Here is a 20,366-nt window from a genome sequence, read left to right on the forward strand (position 1 = left end):
CAGAAGGCAATTTAATATCAAAGACCTCACCTGCCCTCCCCATCACCATAGCGAACAAGGCACCCTCCTCTGTAGCCACGGTAGGGGGAAGAGACCAGGCCAGTGTCTGGGAAGGTGTCCAGGCCACTAGCATCCACCAGATCGTAATGCGAGGTGTCCTCAGGATCTTCTGAGGGCTGGTAACTATAAGGGTCCACAGACCCCACAATCATCAGCCAATCCAGGACTATTGTAGGAATAAGGCACTGGCCCTGACAAGTCTGCCCTCGGTCGATGCCCATCCAGCTCCAGTCGGCTGGGAGCCAGGGGCGTCAGCACTGGAGGATACGACGGGGGACGGTCCAGGTCGCTTGACATGCTCCGCTTTGAATCAGCCACTGGATCCCTGTGGCCCGCTGGAAAACCCTTCAGTGGAAAAGCAGTAGGGGCCCCTCCCGGACCCTTTTTTTTTTTAGCTGGGCGGGGGTCGCTATGGCTCCCAGAAACTCAGGGAGGTGCTTAGACAGCAGAGTCGCAGGCTCCACCACAGAGCTAGGCCGCAAATGCCGATGGCCCTGCAACTCATCCGAAGACATGCACAACGAAGACCTCTTCAGATTCTTTTTCATGTGCGACTTACTGATTTTCCTGATGAGCTGGAGTGAGGCGACGATCCGCGAATGATCTTCAGGCCTTCCTTGCGACAAGGAGCTTGAGGGACAACTACCTCTGTGCCTTTGGATGCATGGTGTGGCAGTCCTCCCACGTCTTGGCGTCATGATTGTGCTCCAAACATCAAAGGCAAACCAAATGCAGGCTCTTCACCGACATTTGGCAGGGGCAGCCACCACATTGTTTCAAACCTGCTTTTTTGGGGGACATCCTTACACCAGGAAACAAACCTAAAAAAATATCCAACAAAAGGTCAAAAAAAGGTCAGTCAAAAAGTGACTGGGGGTAGGTCTCTCCGCATCTGGGCTGACTAGTGAGGGAAGAAAACAACTGACATCTGTGTGGAAGAGTTGATAAGAGGAGATTTTCAATATCATTATGAAATTGCAGTTAACCAGATAGCGGAAATTCTGACTGGTGTCCATTTGAATATGGGTGGGAAGCATATAAGTGGAATCACGGTATATGCTCTTGATTCGCGTTTTGCAGAAGATGGGAGGATGTACTTTTAAACAGAGGTATGTGGCCGCAATGAGGTTAGTTGATACATTGTATCATTGATTTCTGGTGTGTGTTTGAAAATAACATGCTCCTGCTGCTGTAATTTATCTTATAGGAAGTTGGAGAGAGAGTCATTTGCATTCTGGTGCATTACATTTTGAGACAACTAGAACATTTCATAGTTTTTTGTTGTGCTTTTTTGAGGCACATAATCGTTTGCTTTTTAGAAAAAAAATTTATTTTAGTGTGGTTGCTCCGGGATCATTGATGTGATTTGTGTAACGGTCAGTGATGGTAACAGTGGCAGCATTAAGCAAATTCTTGACACGTGTCAGCACACTAAAATAATAAAATGGCAGCAGAGGACTTTGTTAACAACTAAGGTAAGTTTTAGTGCTACAATGTACTCCTGCACATGGTATTTTGTGTAGTTAACTGATCTCGGTAGAAATGTACCCCACTGGTGGAGAAACTTGGAAATGACTTTTATTTCAGAGTTCTATACTGTGTATTAATTGTTGGATTGTTGGGTTAAAGTGGTATTGTGAACTCACCAATACGTTTTGACAGTAAATGCTGTTTCTAACACAACATCTTTTTTCCTTGTTAGAAAATGAGGGATATATGTGTAATAAAATTGGAGCCTGTAAATAATTGCGGAAAAGTCCAATTTTAAGTTAGAGAATAGTGATAAACAAACAGAGTTGTTCTTGGGCTACATCGTTTTATAGGGGATAGATATTACTGAAGCTAATATTTTCTCAGTGTGATCTATATTTAATGTTTTGATTAAATCTTCTTGCATTTTCAGATGAAAGAATTTGGTTGGACATTGCAATTGCACGTAATCATGTGAAGCAATACAAACATTTGGCGAGTGTTTTTAATATTGTGTTAGTACTAGAAAGTAGTAAAAACATTACAGTATACTTTTAGTTATAATCTCTCTTTTGCTTGCATGTCCCTTCCGGTTTTGCATACAAATCTTTTAAAATTAGAACCAAGACAAAAGGTTATGCAATGTTATGGAGTCATTCTTATTGGCACTAACCAGGGGTTAAGAGCATACAATTTAGGTGATTGGCTGAGAAGTCTTCAAATCCTCCTCAGGATATTTGCAATATATACAGCTTTAAATAAGTTCACTCATTCTTGCTATGAATGTTCTGGGAATGCATTAATGTCTGTAACCTTTTGAATCACAATGTGCTTTATCAAGTGTTTTCATGTATATTGTTCTGTTTTAAGACATAATACTTTTTAAGATATTGTTTGATTATATCATATGTTTCAGGTCACATTGTACATGTATATTTTGACATGTTTGTTTTGATCTGTTTCGAGTTCTAATTGTGAATTTCTATTTACATCAACCATCTAACAGCCTCAAAGAAGCTCCCATTTTGGGAGGCGTGAAACATGTGTTGGCTGTATTGTGTCATTAATGTAGAAGAAAAAATGTATCCATCACAAAGGAAATTATGAAGGATCCCACTTGTGGTCATTTTATTGTGGCTGCATTGAATTAATGTAGTGGCTAAAATTTGTTTGGACATGAAAAGCTGTGAAGGAACACGCTTGTGGTCAATTTATTGTACATTGATAATCTAAAATAATTTGAAACACACAATATATTCATGTATAATATTTTTTGTGCTTTCATAAAAATAACTTGGAAGAAGATCAAAATAAATATGATAAATTGCAGAAATTGAGAGAATTTATGCTTTTTTGACTCTCCACCAATGCGAACACTTACAGACACAGTGGCTATTTTAATAATAAAAATAATGGGAAATGGATAAGTTTTGGGCGACTGTACACTTAATTTTCTTGGTCTTGGTGACATATTTACATGGTCCCATTTGGATGCACTGTGAGTGTTCTGAAAGAAATTATTCTGTCGAAGACACTACTTGCATAAGATCCTGATATGTTGGTTGCATCTTAGAAGTAGGGTGGAGTAATCCACTTTCACAAATGCTGCATTTGGATCTTGATCAATATGAAGGACTTCTGAATCTAACCTAGTGCTAGTGCTTGAAAAGGTGATCTAGACCAGCTAACCGCATCGTTCTTAACTGGGACACTTGCATAAATATGATTATTCATAGCCTAGTGGATGGTTTTCTTTAAAATATTGTCTAAATAGTTTATGGCAATTTAGGTTGGAAACTAACCTATAAGTGGAAAGGTTTATTGGGCCAATTTTGTCACAGGACATAACTTTCCATACAAGATGGAAATTAACACTCTGCGAGGAAGGTAGTGAAAATGTAACAAAATCATTCAGTCAGTGGGGCATAAAAACCTTGACTGAAAATTTAGGTAAATAATGCAAGAATGCAAGGCATCTTAGATGAGATGTGCCAAGCATAAAAGCAACTGGGGCAAAAAAGTAAAAAGAAGAAACTAGACACTGGAGAAACACTAAAGGACACTGCTATGCAGGTCTATAATTGCCAGAGTAAAGTTAATTTGCCAGTAAATTAGGTTTTATTTGAACAAGAAACCAAAGAAATTCCCCATTGGCAAAATACCAGTCCTAAAGCAAAAGGCACAATAAGTCACTGCTACAAGTAACCCAAGCCATCAACAGAAAGACTTGCCTCTCAAATTCGAGATAATTGCAGTTCTTTAAAAGCAAGAAACTCTTAGAAATAAATTAAAAACATATGGGGCCAAAAATACCAAAGCATCAAATAGTATTAGCAGAAGATAACGGTCTATAATGTAATCAATCAATATTCAAGCACAGCAAAATACATGACCATATTGTCATATGTTGGAATCCTTTAAAGATCAAGTCTGCGTAATGTGAACTGGAACAAGACTCAACTTGACAATACAGCTACACTACATAATTAAGGCTATTCATGTAAAAATGTGTAGAGTGCTAAATTTTGACACCTACTATCCATTACAAAGTATCTACAGAGGGAAATGAACAGAAAACAAGAACATCTATGAAAACACAGATACATTGAGAAGTCCTCATGATAAAGAAGCCATGAAAATATGTCTACCGTGGGAACCCCTTAATAATGGAAACTATCCATGGAAATGAATATACTGTGGGAAATCTGTGCAAACTGAGCTAGAATGAAGCCTGTCTACGAAAATAACTATGATAAAGCTGCATGATGAAAACCATCTGTGAAATCTGTGTGATCTAGAATATACACTTCAAAAACCTTTACGCTGGTAGCTCTGCAGAAAGAAATGTAGAAACAAGACTTACTATGAACCTGGAAGTTGCCGTCTCTAAAATGTCAGCAATAGAGTAGAATCTCAAGAAAGATGCTGTGGTGACTTTGTTGCTTGTTGAATGTGCTCTGGGCTTCTCATGCAAAGGTTTAGATCGTTTGTTTAGTTGTATAGAAGCTATAGAGAACATAATCCACTAGAAAACCAATGTTCAGATGAAGTTTAAAGTGTTAGAATAAAAGCATGATTTATGAACTCAAATAAATGGGCAATCACTAGAAAAGTGGGTTGGATTTGCACACACCCAATACATAATCTCTCTTGTCTGAAGGTATAGGAGGGTCTGGTCCATACAAATGTTTGCTTCACAAGGGGAAGCGAGAGACCACCCACCTAGTTACAATTCTCCCAAATTTATATCTATGCACACAAGGGAAACCAGGTTTTTATATAAAGGTGAAAAAAAGAGAAAACAAGGAAAAACAATGGAACCACTTAGAACACTACTGGGAAATCCATAGATGTTGGCGTAGACGCCTCACCCACTAGAAAGTGGCATGTTTCATCATCGGCACCTACCTACACCCTGATAGGGTAATACCATCAGGGCAGACTCAACCATGAATGGTAGTTCTTATATAAAATGTTCATCTGGACAAAGCAGGGATCCAGTTGAAATGGAAAACGTAAAATGACAGTTTAAAATAACCTCAAGGTATACCCTTACAGAACTATCTTATAAGTAGGGTACCATGGGTTTGGTAAAATAATCCGTACAGAGTCCTGATTGGTCATTATTCTCTCAATCACCCCTGATTTTTGCAGACTTGTTTCAGTCCTCACAAGAAGCCCAAATGGGTCTGGGGCCTTCTTCAGGGCTAAATGTATTGATTCCCTCCCTTTTCTAGCATGCATTCCATGCACTAAATGAGGCATAAGGCTCTCACCGGACTAAAAGGGTTCTTGAGTATACCTTGAGGTTATTTTAAACTCTCATTTTTCTTTTTCAATCTTTGGATATCCCAATAGGGTCCTAAGTGGTTCCCTCTATTGCCCAGTCACATTTGTTTAATCCGATTTATTGGGAATCCATGCACCCTCTGTATTTCAGACTCCCAATTCCACCCGGACAGTTCTGGAAATGCACTCTTGAGAAGGTCCAGCATGAATGTTCTTATATCGTCTCCTTCCAACCCGTCGTCAATCCCAAGGAAACAGAGATTATTTCATCTCTGACGATTTCCAAAGTCCTCGATTTTCCACATCATGTCCGACAATTGTGCATCTTGTGAGTTGACTTGCTCCTTCAAGGCCAGAACTTCGGTTTCAACAGCTGTGCTGCTCTCTTCTATACAATTAAACTTCTCCTTGATCTCGATGCAGGATTTACTGACTTTTCTTATAGCCCTTTCAAGTTTTTTAGTAGCCTGTTTTGCTCTTTTGCTATCTGCCCGGGTCTCGGCCTGATGCTCCTGGATTGATTCAAAGATCAGTCCCAGTGAAGGGCTAAGGGTCTAGCCTCCAGTCGCCTGTTGGATTGATGCATTCGGCTGTGCAGAATACTTCGGCTTTCCAATCATCCTGGTTTCCAAGTAGTCCCACTTTAGCCCTGCCTCGCCAAATTTCCTCTGCTTTTACGTGAATCAGAACTACCCTTTGAATCCTTGCAAGATTTTCAGCATTTATGGGCTGTCTCTGGCGCTTTTAAACTGCTTGAATCAGAGATGCGCTATGATCAACATCGCTCAGGCATGAGTTGGAGGCTTCTGGGCACGAGCCATCTGTTCGAGAATAGCATTTATCTACCCCTTCAAGTATAACATCAAGCAATCTGCAAGCGCTTTGCTCTGGGATATTATTGCAGTGAGTCCTGGGACTTCCTGATGTGTCTATCTATGATGGGGTCGTATCCTTGCTGGGGCTTTGCATCAATTTCCCCTGGTATCTCACATCAGTTTTTGCCGCCTCTTTTCCCAGTTCTCCTGACCCTATACACAAGGCCTGATCTGTGCGGCAGATATAGCTAATGACCAATGATAGCGGTGGGAGGTGTATTATGTGGGTAAAACTCTTGCGGGGTCTGGGCGACCTCCAAGCCAGAAATCACTGAGCATAGCTCTGCTTCAGCCAAGGGGTCCTGATCATTTCTTAAACATTTAGATTGAAAAAATTCTGCACTTGCTGGCTGTGGTATATGTTGTGAAGGTTGTGCATCCCCCCAGCGACCCAGCCCCAAAAGCAGAGGTCTCCTTACTGTACTACTGGGGCAGTCTGCCAAGTTCTTCCTCTGCCCCCGCTCCCCATCAGGCAAATGTTCAGCAGGTCGGGCTTCTGCGTGTTTACCTGCACCACTGCCTACTTGGTCTTGAGGCGAGTCTTGTTTCTGCCCTTTATTAACCCCCGCAGCCCGTGGAGTGCTGCATGCAACATCTCCATTATCGCGCCTCAATATAGAAACTTTAGGGGCCATAGCAAGCACTATCAGCACTAGAAGGTCGCTTTCTCCACTGCGCCCTCGGGTGCAGCAACCAGTAAGCACGCTAGGCAAGCACGCTGAGCAGATCTGCCCACTCGGTATCGGCGCCGCAACTCCTCTGCGAGGCGAAGCCTTGAGGGAAAACCACCACACTGACACGTCCTTTCGGGGCTTCATTCGCAAAAGAGAGCTGCCACTTCCTCCACAATCCAAATTGCCAGGTGCCTTATACCTTTACTTTAATTTTTAAACCAGACTTGTATCGGCTGCTATCAGCATGTCTTTTGTGGAAAGGGGCAGGGAGCGGGGAGAGGCTAGCCACGCTTCTGTTCAGTCGCCATCTAGCCTCCAAGTTCCAACAAGTCCCTAAATGAATCTGTCAAAGAAGGAAACCATTATAAGAGGAATGAGAAACCAGACATCTGGCAAAGGAGTAAAATAAAAATGTTCCAAATAAACAGTTAATTTGAGCAGGTCCTACTTAACAAGATTCAAAAATTCATAGAAGAATCCTGTTTGTTGACAGTAATAATGGCATTGAACAAGGTGGTGTCAGAACATTATATGTCGTCTGACCATAAAACAGAGGGGAAATGAGAAAATTTCAGCCGAAAAACTTCCCTTTCACCATGATGAGGAGAGTTAACAAACTGATAAAAAGAGGCAACATTTTAAAAGATGTATTGTAGTCTCTTTTTACTCAGAGGAAGGTTTAGCTGGTGTGACTCTGTGACTGGGGCAGTTAAAGATGGAGAAAGCCATATCTGACTGTACAGAGCAGGGGTTATCAAACTTTTCACTGGAGGGCCACATCATATATTTTATAAATATTCACGGGCCAAAAAAAAAAAACTATTTTATAAATGACTGAATAAAAATTAAATGAATGAGTAAGGTTTACTTGGATCTTTTTGACAATTAGCATGATATGATTCAGAAAAAAAGAGAAATGTGACCATTACAAAGAAACAATGTGATGCTTAAACTGAGAAATTATATACGAGTAAGAATGTAAAAAACTGGAAAATGCTCTGACAGAATAATCAAATACTTCACTGTAGATATGAAAAGCAGGCTATTCATTTTTTATTAATTTTAAATACTGAAATTTACAAATTTACATGGAATGAAAATGTGTCCAATTTTGTGGCAGACAATAAGAAAAATAAAAAACACTCCAAGAAAGAACTTCAGCAAAACAAAGCAAAGAAAATCAAAATAAACTAGAGCCATTAAGGAAGGTTTACCAAAAATATATTTAGTCTACACCTTTCTGTACAATTCTAGCAATTGGAGTTTTCAATCGTAAACAACAAACCATGCAGCACAAGCTTGATGGGAATGATGGAACTGATTGTTTAATTTCAAAATATCAATGAACTGAAGTTTCAAGCATGAGGAGTCAATTTATAAGAATTGTTTTTAAATGCTCATCAGATAAATTTCCCCGATATGTGGAATTGACAAACTTCATTTTTTAAAATGTTTGTTAGAGTCCAAGGAGACATGTTGTCATTCTTTGTTTACAGGCATATGTGTGTTAGCCAGATTGAAGGCAAAGTCAAAACATCTGTGTAAAATGAATACCAGGAAGGTCACGTCATACAGTGCGCTCTGAAGGACACATGCTCAGTCAGCAGCGTGTATTATCTGCACTAGGAACTTGCGTTTTTCAAAGATCTGGCATACACAACATTGTTGGTCCAAAATTTACAATAGAGAAGATTCAAGAGGCTCTGCTGCCACCTAGAGGCTGCTAGAGGAATTGGCTATATATTTCCCTTTTATCATCGGAATCCAAGGCTTCGGAAAACAATAGAGACATTACATTATATCCTATTAATGCTAAAGCTGCTGCAGACCATGTGGCCCGCGGACCATAGCTTGGAGGACCCTGGCATAGAGTAGCATGTGAGTAAGGGCAATGCAGATCAGGGTTCTTTTCCTTTAATCCTCCAATCTCCTCAACATGATTGAAAATTGCTCACCGCTTTTGGTGCGACCTGTGCTCCAGACGCGGGTCCCACACCACCAGTCAGTTCAAAAAGATCACCCAATCCACTGCTAAGTGGTGCACCAAGATTTACAGGCATAACTGCAGGGGCTGCAAAACCAGTGCTGATCTAGGAAGAAAATGCACATTGTCACATAAGAGTGGGGCTGCAACACAGGTGGAAAGCTGCGAAGAAAATGCAGTTACAGAAGAGATAACAAATTATTTAAAAAAGATATTCTGAATGACAGTTAAACATGAGGGTGAAGAAATAAGGGATCAATGCAGTACGGACTGTGCAAGATAATAGCAACCGGTTAGGAGTTAGAAAAAGAAACAAAAGGAGAAGAATGAGAAAGATAAAAGGAGCATGATAAAAAGGAGAAACTGGTTAAACTGGAGGGAGGAGGGCAAAGTAGAAAGGGTAACAGTTGTGGTTGGGTAGAATGAGAAAGGGAATAGAGAAGAGGGTGAAACAAAGGGGAAAGATGAGGCAAGAGATAGAGGGAACAGTAGAAAGTTGGTTTGAGGAAGTTGTGATTGGAAAGTTGATAGAAACTAAATATGACACTAGAGGAGTCGGAAGCTCAAAGAATCATACTCACTGCAGGACTTCCACCGACATCCCCTCCTAGCTGCATCATAATTAAAACAAAACAGTTAAAAAACTTTAAGACATGACCCATTCACACACTACAAATTCAATCAAGCTTCCCAACTGCAACCTTCAACCCACCATATATCAGTTTTCATAGTCAAAATCAGAATACTCTCTATACACTCCTAGTCCAATGATATACATACAGAAACGCTTTTTAGAGTCATGGAATGCTGGGAGAGAACACATGTAACATTTAGGGGTAATTATGCTGCAGAACCACTCATGTAACTTTTTCTTTGCATAAACAAGCTAATCAAAGTGACAGTCTAGGGACAGCTGCAGGTCATATACTGTTAATGTTAATTGTTATTTATATAGCTCTAAATCACCGTCAGGTCTCTTAGTGCTCAGGAGGGAGTGGGCGTGACTGCTAGACAACAGCAGTGATCGAATGTGAAAAGAGTTAGACCCTGTTTAAGGCCTCCATAAACAGAATTGTTTTGAGCTGTTTCCTGAATCGGAATAGAGTGGATTCCTTTCGAAGTTGTTCAGGTAGCTAGTTCCAAAGCTGGGGGACCAAGACCGAGAAAGCTCTGCCCCCTTTTGATACAGTATTGTACAGTGGGCAGGACAGACCACAGGCCTCAGAGGACCGTAATGTGCGTCCGGGAACATAGATCTCAAGGCGTTCTTTAATATAAGTTGGGGCTTGGCCATAGATCACTTTGTGAGCAATACAGAGGCCCTTGAATTTTGCTCTTTGCCTAATAGGGAGCCAGTGCAGTTTGCGCAGCAGAGCAGTGGCATGAGACCTTCTTGGGAGCCTGAAAATCAGTCTGGCTGCATCGTTTAGCACCACCTGCAGTCTGTTTGACAATTTGTGTGGGAGGCCAATGTATAAGGCATTGCCGTAGTCCAACCTCGAGATGATAGTGGCCGACACTATCATCTGAAGTGAGGTGGTCGTGAGGAGAGGGACAATTTTCCGCAACTGCCTTATCAGGCCGGTGCAGATGCCAACTACAGATGACACTTGGTTGGCCAAGGAGAGCTCGGAGTCTTTTTTATACCCAGACTCTTCACGACCGACGTGGGTCGGGGGAGGGACCAAGTTCTTGGGGCCAAAAAACGTCATTACAAGGGGAGATTTTGGTGGGGATAACAAGGACTTCTGTCTTGTCCGGGTTGATTTTTAGTGAGTTTGCTGTCATCCAACTCACCACAAATGTGAGAACGTTTAGTGCATTGTCCTGTGCTTGGGGAGTATTATCGATGCTAAGGATACTTTGTGAGTCATCCGCGTAGTTAAAGATTCTACAGTCCATGTTGGCTAGAGCTGCTACCAGTGGTTGCAGATAAACATTAAAAAGGAGTGGGGCAGTGCCGAGCCCTGAGGCACTCCACAGCTCAGCATACCCTTATACCCTTATCTGATACCAGTTCACCCAACTGAATTCTCTGGGACCGACCTGATAGGAAGGATTCAAGCCATTGATATGCCAGTCCACGGATGCCCAGGGCACTAAGTCTATGCAGTAGTTGAGCATGGCTGACAGTATCGAATGCCGCTGATAGATCTAATAGAATCAGGGCACTGGGTCTTTTACTGTCAGCCATTACTCTGAGCTTGTCAAGTACAGACATCATGACCAGCTCAGTACTGCGGTGTGCCCTAAAACCTGCCTGACGCCCCTGGAGTAGTTGGTGGTCCTCCAGGACCTGCCTGCCTGTTAAGAAAAGGCTGCAAAATATGCAGAACGAACGTGTCTGACAGCATTATGTGTAATCACATTATAATCTGAAAAACAAATTACTTGCTAGATACTTTATTTTCCCATACACAGATCATCTCTTTAAATATATGAGTAACCAGACACGATCTAGGAACATAACAGTTTAAGCACAGGGCGCTAAGTGGTGCCACTTCTACTCCGGCAACAGAGCTGCAGAAGCTTCACCTGATGTAGCATCAGAAGTCCATAAAGTGCCAAATTACTCAGTGTTACCCACTCGACAGAAGGTAGAGGAATACAGAGCTAGACTTCAGAGAAAAACCACCAACAACCAGATCTTAGAAAAGGAAGGAAGAAGGGCAATTTCCTTAAGATAAGTTCCTTATTATTCTAATGCATATTTTTATACATACTCTCCAACTCTTGAAAGACTCATGGCAGCAGCCCCTTTAAAGGGAAAGCCTAGGAAACAGCCACTTCAATGTGTGCATTCCAATCATTCATGTTTATTTAGCTTCTAACACATACTTTCAATCTTCTAGTAAGCCTTTTTCACTTTTCGTATGTTATTGTCAATGTCCCCTGTACATTTCAGAGACCTATACCCTTCAACAGGAGGTCAGCCCAATTACAGTTAATACACACACATTAAACCTAACTTACATTGTGGTTCTTACTACACCCTAACCATGTAGAACAAGTTACTTTGATAATACCTTTTCCGACAGAGACCATCTAACCGCAGATTTTTCACTGTGTGAATCCCCAAAGCGCCAGACTACACTTTGAGAATTTTTGATAGCAATTCCCTTGCTTGCATGTCCGTAGGTGGCATTCTGAGGCTCCAAACCAGATCCATTCCGCCCCGGATGGGACGTCAGGCCACTGTACTTGTGCCACCAACCTGCACTGATGTCAGTTTCTTACTGATCTCTGTCCACACTGTTGGAAGCGGAACCCAGACATCAGAATGTGCTGGTGTATAGATATCTAGATTGGGATCCTATTAATGGATGGTATGAGTCCATTCCATACAAAGGGAAGGAGGGTGGGCAAGTGAGAAATGTACAATTAGATAAAAAAGACATTACTGAAGGTAAGTAACTTGTTCTTCGGATAGACTTCTAACAGCGGAGTCCTCACCTTATGAATAGATATTACAGTAGTACCTCCACTGGTGGTGGGTCTGCGGAATGGCTCAGATCAGGAAATCCTGCAGGACAAATCAGGGGAAGTGACCATCCCACAGGCCCTGGCTATCCAGGCAGTAATTTTTGTCAACGTGTGGAGCGGCACACAAGAAGCAGCCTAGCTGATATCGGAGACCCGCCATCGCAGTGAAAGCAGTGAGTGCTCTCGTGGAATGATCGAGCAAGCCTTTTGGGGTCTGATTATTAGCAAGCCCAGAGCAGATTTTAATGCATAAAACAATCCAACAATGGTTCTTTTTTGCACTGATTTGCCCTTTTTTGCTCTAGAGAAGCCCACAAAATGTTTAGCATTGAATCAATAGTTTATGATCAAATCAAAGTAAAAATCTGGAAGAACAGCAGCATGAGTGGGCACGTCAGCCACCAAACTCTGCTACAAATTCTGTCCCTCAGTGACCACTACCAGGTTAGTTCCCACTTAATAGGTCCACATAATACGAAGACCCGATTTACTAAGCACTCCAGTAAAATTAGTTAGTTTTCTGTTACCAGAGATACTCCCTTTGTTCAATTACGTGTTATTTTCAGCTTCAGAGCAGGTTGTGGTTATAAGACATTATTGTGCACAGATTTATTTCTATGTCGACTATCTCTTATTTTTGTCTATTCTGTCCAGTTAGTAGCCCCTGCTGATGCCTCTGTATTTTCCCTTCTTGGAAATATCCTGTATAGTTCCCACTGTTTACCAATCTGCCAAGCCAAGGTTTCTCTTAAAGTCTTGTTAGACTCCTCTTTTCTTCCCGATTTTGCACACACCCTGAATTGTATTTAATGTAATTTCTCCTTACAGAGGATCTTCAATCAAATGTTATTAAGAACCAAAATACAAATAATTGTATATTTTCAATAAAAGCTAAAAGCCAAAAGGTGACTAGTAGTACGCTATTTTAAATTTGACACCAGCCTGACACCTATAAGAACCTTCTTACCTCTTTCTTTTTCCTTACTCATTACACACTCGGAGATCTGGCTAAAAGTCTTCTTTGATAACCAAGACAATAAATTCTTGATTGTGCAGTTGAGGTTTCACTCAAAAACACTTCATGCAATGTTCATTCTCTTTTTCACTACTATGTCATATTGTGCTTTCACCTTCATACAAAGGCAAAGATGTGCTAAATGGAATAAAAAAATTGAAACTTGATGAAAAGCAGTCTCGGATAGCAAAGGTGAAAATTCCACTTGATCAGGAACACATCAAATAGAGACAGACACACAAGGAGCAAACTCCCTACAACAAAACAGACTAGACATGTGGTTTTAGTGGAGTTCAATAGATCATTCACAGGTATTGCTCAATGGGGAACAACCATGTCTATCACCTCCTCATTCAAGTCCAACTCACTGGACCTCACCCTGCTTTTGGGAAGGATACTAAGCCAAAAGGGGCAGCTAAGCCAAGAATCCCAAACCAGCTGGGTTGCATGGCTCATATTCAGACAAGCTAGTGGAGCCACAGTATGCAAGATGCCTTGAGGCTAAGCAGGGCTCTGAAGGCACCATGCCCAGGCATGAGATTTAATTTGATGTATCATATTTCCTCTGTCTGCTGGTGGTGTGGCCTACTCACAGAGAATAAGCCAGCAAAGAACTAATGGAGACTTCTTGATGTTTATGCAAACACCAAAGTTATGATGAACACTGTACACTAAGTACAGGTTTTTGAAGATGAAGATATAAGTGCATAACCTGCACGTGAAGACGAGATGGCACTAAACACAACACAAAAACACTGGACATTCCAGAGCAACTTGACTCATTGACTATGATCAAACAAGAGTGTTTCAAGTTTCTTTTGTAGCGTTTCTGGGCAGGTGTATTTCTCCAAGGTGACATTAATAATATTACCAGTTTTCAACAATATGACCAAATAGCCACAAAGTTTAGCGGTTGCATGCATTCTCAGAAACCTCAACTGAAAGAACAGCACAATAAGAATGTAGGCTAAGGATGTGAAAAATGGACAACAAAAGCAAAACCCATCAATAGAAGAAAGAGACACTGAAGAAAGACAAACTTGAAACTGAGCAACTAAGGATTAGCACAAAGAATATGGCACAAAGCTCCAGGCTCAGGAAAAATTTGATGAGAAAAACTAGAACACCGACATCTATAAATACATTAGAAAACCATATATAGAAACAGGGAACAAATATAACAGTCATGTAGGAAGAAGAGGGACACAAATGTTAATCATAGGGGCTCAAGAAACATTTAACCTGTTTCAAACATACCAGACTATCAAGGCCGCCTCCAAGAAGGTCCACAGCCCCCATCTGCAAAGAGGATGATGCCACTGGTGGAACAACCACAGGTGGTCCGAGGTCAAGATTCAGGAGGTCACCCAATAGGTCACCCTGGGAAGGGATAACTGCTGGTTGTTCTGCAGTTTGGGATCCAGCTGGTGCTGCCTCTGGACTCTCCGCACTTTCATTTCTAGATAGAATATTAGATGAAAGAGAAAGTTGAGGGCTTAATTCCTAAAGAAGACCAGAAAAAGAGAAGGAAGGTCAGCAGAAAACACACAGTGCCTGTAGTATTATCACCAAAGATGGACCTTGGGTTTTGAGGGTGAGAATGGAGCCTTGTAAATGTAAAAAAAAATAATGGAGATTTTTTTTTTTTACACATCCGCATCCCCGTTATTCCTGGGGAAAGGAATGGGAGGTGAGCAGCTGATAGTGACTGCCATCTGTCAGACAAGACATTTATTTCTAAAGAAGAGGGAGGCAGGTGTGATTGGAAGCTAATACAAACTGTCACTACTATAATCAGCCTACCAGGACCCTCAGGCCAGAGGAATGGCAAATGAGAAAAAGGAAAGATAAGCACCTAAAGCAACCGGTCATCTGCATGATTAATACTTACTTCTTGAGGGAAAGGATGGGACGGTTGGTGAGAAGTGTTCAGATAGTGCAGACAGTAGGTGGCACCATGTGTCTCCCAGTCAACTATGCTCGTCAGCGTTCAGAGTTCTCTGATCTCTACCTCTCCCAGATGAATCCCCCCCAACAAAGCAGAGATGCATTTATCATCATACGCAATGGGTAGTGTAGAGCGAGCAATCTGCCAAGGGCTTAATTACAGTTCAGCAGCCACCACTGCAGACCTTTTGTAGTCTACTCCGAAACCTAGATAGAATCGGACAGGATCCCTTGGTACTGGGTCAACTGGGACTTCAAATCCCACTGCAGAGCCTTCACGTGCCATCTGGCAGGGTCGACGAGCAGAATACGGGAGACCAAGAAGCCTCAGAGCGACTGTCACTGAAACCTAGGCCTGGAGCCGAAATATTAGGATCATATCCTGAATATACTAGATTTGTTAATCTGGAGAGAAGGGCCGAAAATGCACCATAGCTAGGATGGCTCATATGAAAGTTGGCCTCTGCTAAGGATTCGGTGTGATTTCAGCATACTGATTGTGAACTGTAAGAAGGTACACCATCGACTGGAGATGGTCTACGACTGACTGTGATAAGCCCATTGTCAACAGTCAGCGGTTGAGGTAGGGGAAGGCTGGTACCACCACCAAAATCTTTGTGAACACCCAAGGGGCACTGGTGCGGGTAAAAGGGGGCATGGTAAACTGAAAATGCTTGTGGCCCCCATAACATGGAAATAGGTGTCCTGCTGGTCCAACACTACTATCCAGTCTGCTGCATCCAGGGTAGGTCAAATTTGGGCCATAGGGAGCATCCTGAATTTTTCCTTCTGCAGGACGAAATTAAGGGGTCGGAGAGCTAAAATATGACAAATGCCTCTGCACTTTTTCAGAACAGGGGCATAATGGGAGTAACACCCAGTTACGGTCTCAGATGCCAGGACACTCTCTATAGATCAATTATCTTAATGCATTTCTCTTCCTGCAGCAAAATGGACCAATGGTCCTGCAAAAGACGCTGTGATGTAGGCAGAAGAGGCGGTGGTACAGAAAGAAAAGGCAGGACGCATTCCAGTTGGGCTACCTGCAGGAACCACCGTTCAGATATTATGGCCAGCCACCCATCGAGAAAATGACTGATTCTGCCTCCCACAGGGTGGTTGCGTGCCACTAAAGCAGCTTGGAAGCTGCTGCTAAAGGGACTGGGGATTGGTCGGTATGCCATCGCTGCAAGCCTGGACACTGTCTGCTGGATCCCCTCTACCAACCCCAAAAGGACAGAGGTGCTTGTTGCTGGAGCGGTGGGCCTAGACACTGCCTGTTGGCCAAACCCTAGTGGGGTGAAATAGTTGGGGATACTGCTTTGTGGGTGTGGAGACCGAGGGAAGTCTACTTTTCTTTTTAAGTGCTCAAAAGCCTTTTCTGAAAATAGGCGAGACCCATCAAATGGAATATCCATGAGTGATGCCTGGTCCTCACATGAGAAGCTAGTAGATCTCAACCATGTGTGGTGCCGGAGCACCACGTTAGCCCTGACTGCCCTGCCTAAGCAGCCAGTCGTGTCCAGGCTTCACAGTAGGACAAATATTGCAGCGTCCTGCCAATCCTAAATGGTCTACGTGGAATTCCTCCGAGACTACTGACACGATTTCTACGACCCTGTCTCATAATGGATAGGTGTAACTACCAAGCAAGTAGCTGCCGTGAATGGCCTACGGGCGAATTTAGCTGAGGAAAACATTATCTTACCAAATGCCTCCGTTTCTTTTGACTCGCTGTCTGCGGGGATCGCACGCAAATAATTGGGATTAACCCTGCTAGTAGATGCCTGCACTACTAGGCTCTCAGGAGTAGCGGATTAAGCGAGGAAGGCAAGGTCACCCAGGGAAGATCTGTGGTGTTGTGCCCCATGTCTGATCACAGGTGTACAGGAGCAGGTTTTAGCCCAAGTACCCATTAAGGTGTTTATCAGGGCCTCATAGAACAGCAGCAAAGATTCAGGTGATGTCTTTCTGGGTTGTAAAACTTCCATGAGGACATTGGTTTTCACCTCAACATAAGGTAACTGAAGGCCTAGAATTTAGCTACTTGTCTGATAACTATGGCGAATGAGGCGGACTCTTCTGTAAGAGAAAGTGTCCAGTCCACTGGCTTCTTGTCGATGTAGACAACTGTCATCAACATATGAGCCCAATCTGAAACATTGTTGGAACCCTGGAAGGTGGCTCTTCGTCTTTTAAGTGTCACAGTGAACTGGGTCCAGGTGTCAGAACTGTGCCGGGACGCAACTTTGGCCGAGACAGATTTGGTTCGGAGTCTGCAGAGTTGGGGTTGCTATTGATGTGACAGAAACCAGCAGGGATCGTGGTGCCGGAAATGGTTTCAGGAGCCACTGTTAGAGCCATCCCGACTGGAGGTCTCTGGAGATCTGTGGAGCCCATAGGCACATAAGAAGGAGCCAAGCAGGGTGCCAAAGATCAGAAGCATACCTCAACCTGTTGAGGCGTCACCAACAGCCTGGGAAATTCTGGGTACATGGAGTCAGCTGAGGAACTGACTCCATGATGAGGTACCAGGAGTAAGAGTGTAACAAGGAGTAAGACCACAGAACACCTTGACAATCTAACTACTAAGAATGAGAGTGGCAAGGCTGGGACATGACCTGTCTGGATTTATTGTGCTCCATTTTGGGTTTCTACTTACCTTAAGACTTGGATTGCGATGATGACCCCTCACGGGAACGGCCAGGAAAGCTGGAACAAGTCTGAGTACTGGATTTCGAGTGGGAGTGGACCTTACGTGAATTCCAAAGTGTTCGTCAACATACAGCTAAGCTTCGTCTTCGGGTGTATCAGGGCACACTTGTTGCATGACCTGAACCCAAGCACCAGAGACACACCTTGCTAGAATCGGTCACAGACATCTGCTTGCACCAATACCCGCAAGGTTTAAACCCTATAGTTTTAGGAGTGGACATGTTCCCTTACAAACTGTAGAGAAATGTTGTGAGAAAAAAAATTGTCAACTGATGAGAAAAAGGTAGAACCTATCTCTGGATCAGCAAACAAAGGCATAAGTGTACTTGGGTGGCGCTTATATGAGGCTCCAGCTGTTAATTCCAACGAGAAGTGAGATCAACCCAGAGACACACACCTACACCAACAGGTGTGCTATGCTGAAAAATCTTCCCGAACCAGCATGGTGCTGAGGGATATCTTACAGGTGAGGAATCTGTGGTCAGAAGTATCCATTAGAAAGGTGGATTATGTAGAAAGCCATTGTACAATCAGCAAATACAAGCATTAAATCATGGAAAACAAATTGGAAGAGGTTTGGGAAATTAGAGAATAATTGCCTCAAAATTGATTTGGCCTTCACAATCGGGTTCAAAAGGGACACATAAAGGACAATCTTCTGGCTGTTATTTTAGTTGGTAAAGGCTGGAGGAAAACACAGCTGAACAATGCAACCTACAGGTGGTAAGTGGAAAGAGCAATGTAAATAACAGCGGTCATCAGACAAACTTGCTAATTTCTATCAGAAGCAGGGATAGACTAGGTATAAAGTTCCTAGATAAACTGAATGGGAATACCATAGTTGGGCCATATGACAGCATTACGTTTAGAAATGCTGGGTATGACCAAAACCTCTTCTGTAGTAGGAAATGTGTTAATTTATATGTTAAAACCAAAGGAATTGCTCACAACCATATCTGTTATCAGTGTTGAAGAATCAATCCAAATGTATTTTAAAATAGCAATAACCCTGTGCTCACAAGAACTAATAAGCCTTTGGTGTAGGACAACAGACAATGTTTGAATCCTATGCATATGGGCAATTGTATTGAGAACACACTATGTTGTCTTACCATATTATGTGTACACCCTTTTAATCCTACCCACATCCACCTTTTCCAAGCCCTTCATTGTATACACTCACGAGCCAGAGCGAGGAGGTGGTCGTTTATGCAGGACCCCCCTGCTGCCTTCAACAAATGCAGTTGGAGGCTTGTGGTAGACGGAGGCTAATGTGCCAATGTAACAGATCAGCTCTTCCAGCAGAGTAGGTTCTATAAGATCAGTCTCCTCAGAGATGAGAGGTTTCTCTGCCAGCACAACTTCTTTGGCTGCTACAGGATCTGTGGACAACAAGCGCCAGTAGATGTAACCGCGATCCCTCAGGTCTGGATTATCGGAGTCCTGGCAAGTACAGAGGAATAGATAAAACACAGATCACAGGTTGTAGCAAAATGAACTACCCATTTTTGCCCAGTCATCTTTGATAGATGAGAAAATATTAAATGCATCCTCCTAATACATTAAGTGGGTAACAATCATAATAATAAGTGGGTAACAATCAAAATAATAATAAAACAATATCAATAACAAGAATAATACTAATGAAATGCGTAATATCCCACATCATACAATACTTCAGATATTTCAAAGTACTATAAACAGCATGTTGATGCTACACCTTGCAGGTCCTCGACGGTAACCATTTTACAAGAGCAAATAATATAAACACAACAAAAGCACTTGCACTACAAAAAGAATTCACTGTTTTCAACTTCAAACTGTGATTTGCGGAGTTCATAAATCGAAATAGTGACTACTATATTACAACCTTTAATTTACATTTGAAAATAATCTGTGCCTTAATATGTTAATTGAGAAGGGTTTGGATACTGCAATTTACTGCCACCAACATATCAATAAGTAAGAAAACACTAAATGCCTGTAACAAAGGCTCTTTAGCTCCTGTAACTATTACATCATCATGAGGTACATGTTCTCAGAGCACTTCCTTTTTATTAGCGCAAGCACCAATTTATAATGAGATACATAGGTTGAAGACTTTTTCCCGTCAATGTTCGAAAATATGCACAAAAAGTGATCCTTCCCAGATGAACGCCAGCGCCCATTTTAGGTCCTGCCTAAGGTTGAAGACCTACTGTGGACAGTACCACAATTGCTTATTATTATTATTTTTTTTAGCAGTTTTATTTAGAGCAAACTGAAGCCAAAGGTACTGGAGCGCTTTAAATTAACATCAGTTACATTACACATTAATTTTTGTAGGCATGGGGAGATTAAGTGATCTGCCCAGA

At 42.2% G+C, this 20,366-nt stretch overlaps 1 protein-coding gene across 1 annotated transcript in view; it reads right to left on the minus strand.

Moving 5' to 3' along the window:
• AP1B1 (adaptor related protein complex 1 subunit beta 1) overlaps nt 1-20,366 on the minus strand; it is a 342,547-nt gene that overhangs the window by 162,705 nt on the left and 159,476 nt on the right. The window contains exons 12-15 of the mRNA XM_078667185.1: nt 19,196-19,455; nt 14,608-14,809; nt 9,434-9,463; nt 8,824-8,958 (exon numbers count right to left, since the gene is read on the minus strand). Of these exons, the coding sequence (XP_078523311.1) occupies nt 8,824-8,958; nt 9,434-9,463; nt 14,608-14,809; nt 19,196-19,455 (627 nt within the window). The remainder of the gene's footprint in view (nt 1-8,823; nt 8,959-9,433; nt 9,464-14,607; nt 14,810-19,195; nt 19,456-20,366) is intronic.

The sequence above is a fragment of the Lissotriton helveticus genome, chromosome 11, assembly GCF_964261635.1.
Source record: "Lissotriton helveticus chromosome 11, aLisHel1.1, whole genome shotgun sequence".
Classification (NCBI taxonomy): domain Eukaryota; kingdom Metazoa; phylum Chordata; class Amphibia; order Caudata; family Salamandridae; genus Lissotriton; species Lissotriton helveticus.